Here is a 9,310-nt window from a genome sequence, read left to right as displayed (position 1 = left end):
TTTTTTTTTTTTTTTTTTTTTTGTAATTTCATTGGATGGGATCCTTTTGCCTATTTTTGTATAATTTCATATCATCAATGATTTTTTTTTCCTGGAAAAAATGGTCATAGTTTATTAATATGGGTATTGACTAGAAGGTATTCAGACGTGGAAATAAGTCCACTGCCTTTCCTATTTCCACTAGACCTTGTTTATGGTCAATAGAATGGTCATGGTTTATTAGTATGGGTATTGACTAGAAGGTACTCAGTTGTGGAAATAGGTCCTCTTGTCTTTCCTATTTCTACTAGACGTTGCTTATGGTCTTCTTGTTAAATATAGGAGGGTTTTCTGTTCCTAATGTCTTTTCATCCGTAATTCAACATGTGTATTCACTGCAAAGTATTTCTATTTTTAATCTTCCAATTTTTGTCTTCCGCAGGTCTACATATGCAACAACGATCCGTGATTCCAAATACGGCCGTGAGAGAGAATTTCTTAAAGCTGTATGTATAAATTAATTTATTAAAATCATTAACCCAGATTTTCTTTTTCTGCACCTCTTTATATTTTTAATTATAAATCTGATATGTTGGTTTTTCATTCCTTGTCATGCATGCTGACCTAATAGTAATTCAGGAGCCAGGAGGACATAATTAAAGTTTAGCGAAGTTGCTCATGTTCTAATGCCAACTTGACATATTGTTTGAATGAAATATTATCTGTCTCTCGTTTGAAGATAACAAAATCTTCTATTCTGTTGTAGGTTTTATTTTGTGATGTTTCAGGACTGTAATTTGGTTGATCCCTATACTATTTTTGTAGGTTATTACAATTATTCATTTGATTATTTGTGTTGGGTCTCGCATGTGAGAATTGTAGACATCATAGTTTAGGACCATGATATAAGATAGAAACTGGTAATGTATGGCTATTGGGCATTGATTAGTTAACTAAATCCATCATAAGCTCTTAAGTTCCTTAATAGACGCTGAATTATTTTATCTTAAAATAATTCATAACGTTTAGCCATGAAAATGATTTGAAACGAGATATTTTCCTGGATGGTTTGGTATAGGTTCATAATTGTGTGGCTAGTGGAGGGAAGGTTCTTATTCCTACTTTTGCACTTGGACGGGCTCAGGTACTTCGCTAAGTATTGTGTGGCTTTTAAATCTTTAACTGCAATCTGCATCTTTCATGACTAATTCATGTTATGTAATAACCATTACAGTTATAAAATTTTCCATTGTGAGCAGGAACTCTGTATCTTGTTGGATGACTATTGGGAGCGCATGAATCTAAAGATTCCAATATACTTTTCAGCAGGTCCTCTTTGAATAATAAGTTCTCAATTCATCCTTATGCTAGTAAATATGTATTAATACATCTTAGGCAACTCTTAAGCTTTCAGTTTCCTTTTCATGATTTTCAACTGTCTTGTAAGCCCATGATCTGCTTTGATAATCTTCTGTGCACAATTTGCTGATAAAGTTGAGATGCATGTTAAGCATTTATCGAGAACTGCAATTGCCGAGTTGCTATGAGTGATTATTGAGTGTTAGGGCGATTAGAGCATTTCGTGTTGGGCTAATCCTTCTATTTGTCTCACAATTAATGGTGAGCATGGGTGATGAATTTATGTAGTGATTGAACTAGATTCAAGCTTGAGATGCAATTGTTTGGTGAGTCCAAGCCATCTTTCAATGAGCAAGGTGTTTCAAATTTTTATAACTAATCAACTTGTCTGGATTATTTGAGTTGGCGATCTTTTTTCTTCTATAGATGAGGCATGTGGTGAGAGGAAGACCAGGCTGAATCAGATTTCAGTATCATCTCATAGACCACCGTGAGAAAAAGTTGATAATGATAGCTACTAAATACGTTTCTTTAAAGTTGTTAGGAATTGCTTTGTTTCATATACAGTTCTTCTCACTCTGTGTTTCCTATAAGTATTGCTTTTCTCGACTTTTATGTTCTTGTGTTCGTTTTTTTGCTTTCAGGTTTGACTGTTCAAGCTAATATGTACTATAAAATGCTCATCAGTTGGACCAGCCAGAAGGTTAAGGAGACATACACGACAAGGAATGCTTTTGACTTTAAGAATGGTATGTCATTCACATGTTTCATGTTTTCAGGATTGGAATCAATTGATGAAACTGCCATAAAATAAATGTTATTATGTTGAGCATATTTGCTTACCCTGGAAGTGATGTGGGTACCCTTTCAAAGTGGCAGCCTAGGTGGGGACATTTATCTGAGTATTGAGGCATCTTACCTGAACAATGAATATAAGGAGAGTACATTTAAATTGGAAATAGAGATGTCCATAGGGCGGGGGCCAAGGCCCCGTTCCCGCCTCCTATTTTATTTCCCATTCATGCAAAATTTCTTATTTATTTTTGGAGAGATTGGGATGGGGATTCCCTGCGGGGAAAGTTTTTCCATCTTTTATATATATTGTTTTTAAAAATATCCATTTCAAAGAATTTTTTAATGGATAATTTTCATCTTCCAACATAATTCATATTAAAAAATGAAAAACATCATAATAAATCCAATAATATTTCATAAGCAAGATAATAATATAATAGTATAATGTTTAACATAATTTCAATATTACAACATAGTCTTTTCCACTTTAATATATATATATATATATAAAAGTGAGATGGGGTGGGAATTTGGGCGAGGTCGGGGTGGAGAATATAATTCCCATCTCTGGCCTCGTTTAGCTAACAAGAAAACTTCTCTCGGGTTCCTCTCCCACTTTCGGGTTAAATGGACATGTCTAATTGGAAGACATTATTATGTCAAAACTTATTTTTACCATTGCCCAATCACTCATTTTAAAATAATGATATTTGACAATAATGTAGAAGTTATTTTGAAAAAATCCAAACTCACTCTTACGTGATTCTAGAAGTAGTAGATAGGAGGTGATTTTGGTGGGTGATTGACTAGGAATCATTTACAGGTAATAATGGCTTTAGAAATCTGAAGTGATTTATTATTAAATACCTTTTATAACATCACTTATAATTAAATCATGGTAACACTTAACCACATAGCAAGTGTCATATTTTAGCCACTAACAAACTTGCGTTACATTTTGCAGTTCAAAAGTTCGACCGTTCTATGATTGATGCTCCTGGACCTTGTGTTCTCTTTGCTACACCAGGGATGATTAGTGGTGGGTTTTCTCTTGAGGTTTTTAAGCGCTGGGCACCTTCTAAGTTGAATCTTATCACATTACCCGGGTATTGACTATGGCTACTCTCTTTTGGCTGTCGCTTTGTATTCATTATTCAAGTGTACTTTTGCAGGCTGGTTCTTTGACAAACCATAAAGTTGTCCAACTTCTGTGACTGAGCTTTTTCTTTCACTTTTGAAGCTCCCTTTTTTTTTTAATAATTATTCCAATTTTTGCTTATGTTCATAGTTTGTGTTTGGTCATGTTATGGTCTTTACTACATCCAAGCATAATGTGATTTTGAAATTGCTATCTGAAAGCCATATTGCTTTATCCCATGTAGGTATTGCGTGGCCGGAACTATTGGACACAAGTTAATGTCAGGAAAACCCACCAAAATTGATCTGGACAAGGACACTCAAATTGATGTGCAATGCCAGGCTAGTATCTATCAGCTTTACGTTGTTGTGTTTTCCTTTTTGAATATGATTTTTAGAATCATTAATCTTCAGTTTCACTAGGCCTAAATTACATCTCGATTTGGATTTTGATGTTTCTTAGAGGTTCATTACTCGGTAGCTCTGGTTGATAGCCTTTTTAGACTGTTGTTTACCTTAGGGAAAACGAGGAATATAAAACAAACTTATAATGCAGGGTGCCATGTGTCACAATCCGCGAAGAGATTGTGCCTTGAGAAAGTCATCGAGAACGATGACTAATTTAATTGGGAAAGAATGTCACAACTATACTATGAAGAAAGTAGGTTGTGACCCTCACGTGCAAACAAGACAAGGTGGCGACATGGTAGTGGTGCCCGAGTAGCCATGCGAGGGTCAAGACAAGACGAGTACCATGTTGTGATCGAGGACGGAACATCATCTAACACACTACAGAGATGTGCATGAAAGATTAGCTAAGACATAGGCAAGATAGGGACAACGATGTGACATGAGCATTAGAGATAGGCTTATTGAAGGGTCGAGTAGGGCCTCAGGCCTTAACCTTGAAAATCAAGTTTCGAAGGGAATTTGGACATGTGGTTTTGAGTCAAGTCTATCCATATGAAATATGAAAGCTCGCCCAATTTGGTGTCAATCCACTCGACACCGTCGCCACAAGCATGTCTACACCTACAAGATTGAAAATGCCTCAAAATATACAATAGAGGGAGACATGGTGTTAGCTCTCCACCACCTCTAAGCCCTGTGGCTTAAGCGAGCTACCTTGTGGCATATACGTATGTCATAGTGAGGGCGAGCGTTACAAGACTAGTGTCTCTGGCGACTTCCTTTGAAATGAATTTTTTCAAGGACAATGTTGGACGGTACAGGTGTGCCAACATTGTGTCCCAACCCGCTAATGATATGACATGGACACATGAGGGTTTAATGCCTCAATAGAACCTAGATGGATGGATGTTTGGGATGTCTTGATATTATGAACAACACATGGACTCGTTCTTGATGGCATGATTGAGTGATCTGTGATGGATTACGACACCCTGTGACTTGGGATGTCGTTAAGACATATGGCTCATGTTAATTGGAAACCTAGAGGGTGTGAGATGCGATGTTGCATTGAGAGACCTTGGCCTCGAGTAGAGGCAAGGTCGAGCCGAGTGACTTGGCCTAGTGTAGAGGCAAGTCGGTTGGGTCACAGTTGATTGAACACGCGCAGGCGGCGTGGGTGGCCGAACAAGCTTGGATTCTGCAACTTCGTTTTCGGTGGGCAAAGACAAACCTTGCCTAAGGTTTGACAAGCCACAAAGCCAGACAAAAAATGAATATGGGGCTTAGGTTCTTATCAAGGTTGATCGTGAGCTTGTCAAGATCTCGACACGACATGGTTGAAAAAGTACGATCGTGATAGTTGGTATCGGAGCCACACTTTGTGTGTCTAATTAGACAAGATTGTCAGGAAGAAGAACCCGAGGGTCGAATGAGGGCATCACAAGCGTGTCATGAGTGTCAGTATCGACAGGGCAGTTGTGTTGTCAAGGATCATAAACAAGTCGTGGGTTGAAGCCAAGACTCCCCTAAGTCATTAGTACCGTGTGTTGATACCTCAGTAGGGGGAGTTCTACCCGTCAAAAAGCTAGACCAAGCTCGAGGTTTCAATTGGGCAGACAGATGAAACAAGTGTACCAAGTTGGTGCTTTCCAAAGAGCTATTTTCATGAGAGGAATAATGGCAATAGTTGCAAGCAAAGAAGTTGGAGGTCAATTGAGACATGCGCTGCCCAAGTGCCAGGTTGTGCACAACGCAAGTCTATGGGGAGTACATTACTGCAAAGAGGCAGGCGAGTTTGAGTGGGGAGAGCCCAAGAGAATGGGTTGCTCACCCCGTGTGAGTGCTCCAAGAAGTGAGCACAAGTGAATTCCTCGAGTCATCCCTTCTTACATAAGGTGGGTGACTTCACAACAGATGTAAGATCAACATTTGCTCTAGAAGGAGCCTGGCAACATAAGAGTGAAGCTGTGGGAAGACCGAGAGAAGTGAAGGTGGCCAAGAAAAGAGTTTGCTGAAGGGTAGTGCCAACAACGGAACGGAAAGGATTTTGTCAAAAAGCATGGACTTTGCTTCAATGAGGGATGTGACCACGACGAGGAAATGTTGTGGTTGGGTTGCGAGCCCCACCTTGAGGGGTGCACCAATTTATGCGACTCAGAGACACGCAAGTTGGGGCAAAAGTGACCATGATTGGGGCAAACACCCTCCAGTGGATCGATGAGTGTCTCTGGCGAAGTTCGAAGGTAGGACATCGTAAGCCCAGCTTCACCCATGCCATGCAAGGAAAGCCCATAATTTGTCCAGGTGTCCCTGACCAAGCCGGAGATAGCCGGAGATAGACGTCGTAAGAGCCAGCCTCACCCACAGCTATGCCAATATTGAATTGCAGTGTCTATGTTGTGAGTGGCTGAGTCCTAGATGGGAGAAAAAAAGAATAGGTCTGAAAGTGGGATAGCCCATAGCACAAGTTTTTCATATTTGTTTTGAAGCACGTTTATTTCCAGCAAGTCAGTTAGCAAAGAGTTTAGACTCCGCTACCATGAGAGTTGGTACCATGAAGAGGAATGTCGTAGTTGGCTTGCGAGCCACACCCCACGGAGTTTACGGTTATGTGCCGCCTTTTTTTAGAAGAGAGAGTGTTGAAACATAGAGTACGCTCTCTAGAAGATTTGTTGTAGAGAGTATGCAAATTGGCCAAGAGAAGTGTCATAGAGAGTATGCAAATTGGCCAAGAGAAGTGTCAAAGTTAAGTTGGGTCAAGTTCATCAAATAACTAACCAAAGAGAGTCGGGAAGTGGTGCCACATGACAAAGATGAGTCAGAAACATCAACTCAAATTTGTCCCCAAGCTGACCAAGAGGCGTCAATAAGATAAGTATTATGACAAATGAGAAGTTAGATACTTAGTGAATTTATACTCATTTGAAGCACGATCTGTTCCAGTGGGTCAAGTCATCAACCAGTCCAAAGTGGGGGAGAATGTCACAATCCGCGATGGGATTGTGTCCCTAGAAAGTCATCGAAGACAATGACTAATTTAAGTGGGAGAGAATGTCACGATCATACTATGAAGAAAGTAGGTTATGACCCTCACATGTAGACAAGACAAGGTTAGGACACGATAGTGGCGCTCGATTGGCCACGTGAAGGCCAAGACAAGATGAGTGCCATGATGCGACCGAGGAGGATGGTCCATCATCTGACACACCATAGAGATGTGTATGAAAGACAAGTTGAGGCATAGGCAAGACAGAGGCAACAATGTTGACATGAGCGTCAGAGATAGGTTTGTTGAAGGGTCGGGTAGGGCCTAGGCCTTAACCTTTAAAGACGGGGTTTTGAAGGACATTTTCACATGCGGTTCTGGAGTCAAGTCCGTCCATATGAAAGCTCACCAAATTTAGTGTCAATCCACCGAATAGACTCCACGACACCGTATGCCCGTTCGCCAAAATTATGTCTACACACGTCTCAAAATGTACGAGGGGAGGCATGTTGTCTGCTTTGGTTCTTTCCATGTTATTTGGGCTTTCTTATGGACAATTGCCTCTTCGATTAAAAGGGAAGCACTTCACTGTAAATGCAGAAACATTATTTTGGTACTTTGAGTTCAAAACGAAACATACGCAGATGGACACCGTTAAAGTTTACCTACCTGGATGAACTTCTTTTTTCCTTTTATTGTGTATATATATATATAAATTTTTCGTCCTGTAATCATTCTATTAAATGTTCCTGACTATATATCACTATGTTTCATCCCAGATTCACCAACTGGCATTCAGCCCACATACTGATTCCAAAGGAATCATGGATCTTGTGAAGTTCCTTAGTCCCAAGCACGTGATACTTGTACATGGAGAGAAGCCTAAAATGGTTACTTTAAAGGAGAGGATTCATTCAGAACTGGGAATCCCATGTCATGATCCTGCAAATAACGAGACTGTATCCATTTCTTCAACTCTTTCTATCAAAGCAGAATCCTCAAGCACGTTTATTCAGAGTTGTTCAACTCCCAATTTCAAATTTTTGAAAAGAAACTTGAATGATAAGATTAATTCAAAAGAGTTAAGTTCGAAAGAAGGAGGAACTTCAAGCATGTTTACCCGCAGACGCTCGAATCCCCATGTCAAGCATTTGAATAGAAATCTTGACGAAAAGTTTGATTCTAGTTTAAGTTGTGGTCCAGAGCTAGAGGTAAGTGATGATAGAGTGAATGAAGGGATCTTGGTGATGGAAAAAGGTAAAAAAACAAAGGTGGTACACCAAGATGAACTGTTGCTTCTCTTGGGAGAACAAGAGCATGAGGTTAGGTTTGCTAATTGTAGTCCTATATATTTTGGAAGCTTAGATGATACCCATGTCATGGATTGCATATCTAGAAAATCTTTATGGCTTTCCCAGCTATCTTCAAAGCTTTCAAGTGAACTTTCAGACAGGAATGTTCAAAATTTTGGGGAGTATCTTCAAGTTGAATCGTTTACACTGTCCATTTGCTCAAAGGAAAGTTGCCCTTACCGTACTACAAACAGAATTGAAAATGAATCTGCTGCAGCATTCTACTGCTGTAGTTGGCTAGTCACAGATGAAGTCCTCGCATGGCAAATCATTTCCATCTTGGAGAAGCATGATCTCAGTTCAACATGAAGGGGCCTATTATGCATGGTTTCCTTACATAATTAACATGGAAGCTGTAATTCTACATGAGATTAGCTCAATTCATGACTTGTTTGGCAAAGGAAATGATCTGCTTATCACGAGTACTCCGGGTTGACGTTCATGTTCATAGTCGTATACCAAATCTGGAGGTTTATGTTACGAATTGTTGGTTCTGAAAGATTTGAATATGGTTGAAACTGGCATCGATGTAAAATTGCAAGCGGATTCGCGAACAGTGATGAGTTATTGACATCGGAGTTCTCAGGTTAATATGTTTATTTGTTTTATTTGCTCTATAGTCCCATTGTCTATGAAGAGTTCACAGTTTGTATTTCCGTTATTACCAAACGTCTAGCATTCGTTCCAAGATTTTCTTACACAATGGAAATGGAATATGGGCTGCTTCAAACTCATTTTCATAGAAGACTTGATGAAACGAATGTTGAAAACCTAAGAACTAGGTAGGTACCTACCCTTTCTAGAAGGCTTTTTTTCTTCTCTCCCAACTAGTTGTAAGTTCACAATCTCTTCCCTTTCTTTGTGATGAAGAACAATTTGAAAGAAAAAAAATATAATATTTGAAACACAAATGACTTTAAAGACTTTGAATACTAATTTGTGAGAAAAGTATTCATTTAGAGCCATCATGTTTTGCTTTTCTAGAAGAAGCAATCATTATCTTTGGAGTCTTAATTGGCGCTTTGCTTGCTTTTTCTAATATGTTAGCAATTGAAAGTATATATATATATATATATATATATGAATGTGACACTCCGGGAAAGCAAGATTTAAAAGAAATGAAAGTTACTACCTATATCAACCAGGTATACTTTTTTATGGCTCAAATCACGGGAACTTGAATTGAATAGACTATGATTGATGAGAAAGTGAAAATTTAATTTACCCATTTCTCAAATTATGTCCGACCTTTCTTGCTTTTTAGACTCTTTTTCCATTTCCTTTTGGTATT

The 9,310-nt window shown here is 38.9% G+C and overlaps 1 protein-coding gene across 3 annotated transcripts in view; it reads left to right on the top strand.

Annotated features, from left to right (window-relative positions):
* The window catches only part of LOC111484204 (cleavage and polyadenylation specificity factor subunit 3-II), a 14,242-nt gene extending 5,489 nt beyond the window's left edge, over window positions 1–8,753 (top strand). For 2 of the 3 annotated variants that reach the window (XM_023130706.1, XM_023130704.1), the window contains exons 7-13: window positions 422–485; window positions 1,058–1,123; window positions 1,239–1,308; window positions 1,983–2,087; window positions 3,098–3,239; window positions 3,516–3,612; window positions 7,447–8,753. In XM_023130706.1, coding sequence (XP_022986474.1) covers window positions 422–485; window positions 1,058–1,123; window positions 1,239–1,308; window positions 1,983–2,087; window positions 3,098–3,239; window positions 3,516–3,612; window positions 7,447–8,328 — 1,426 coding nt within the window. In that variant the 3' untranslated portion in view covers window positions 8,329–8,753. The remainder of the gene's footprint in view (window positions 1–421; window positions 486–1,057; window positions 1,124–1,238; window positions 1,309–1,982; window positions 2,088–3,097; window positions 3,240–3,515; window positions 3,613–7,446) is intronic. The other variant, XR_002718464.1, reaches the window with a different exon arrangement.
* Window positions 8,754–9,310: the final 557 nt, after the last annotated feature.

This window comes from Cucurbita maxima, unplaced genomic scaffold (assembly GCF_002738345.1).
Source record: "Cucurbita maxima cultivar Rimu unplaced genomic scaffold, Cmax_1.0 Cma_Scf00009, whole genome shotgun sequence".
NCBI classification, from domain to species: Eukaryota; Viridiplantae; Streptophyta; class Magnoliopsida; order Cucurbitales; family Cucurbitaceae; genus Cucurbita; species Cucurbita maxima.
This window is presented reverse-complemented; position numbering and strand designations above follow the sequence as displayed.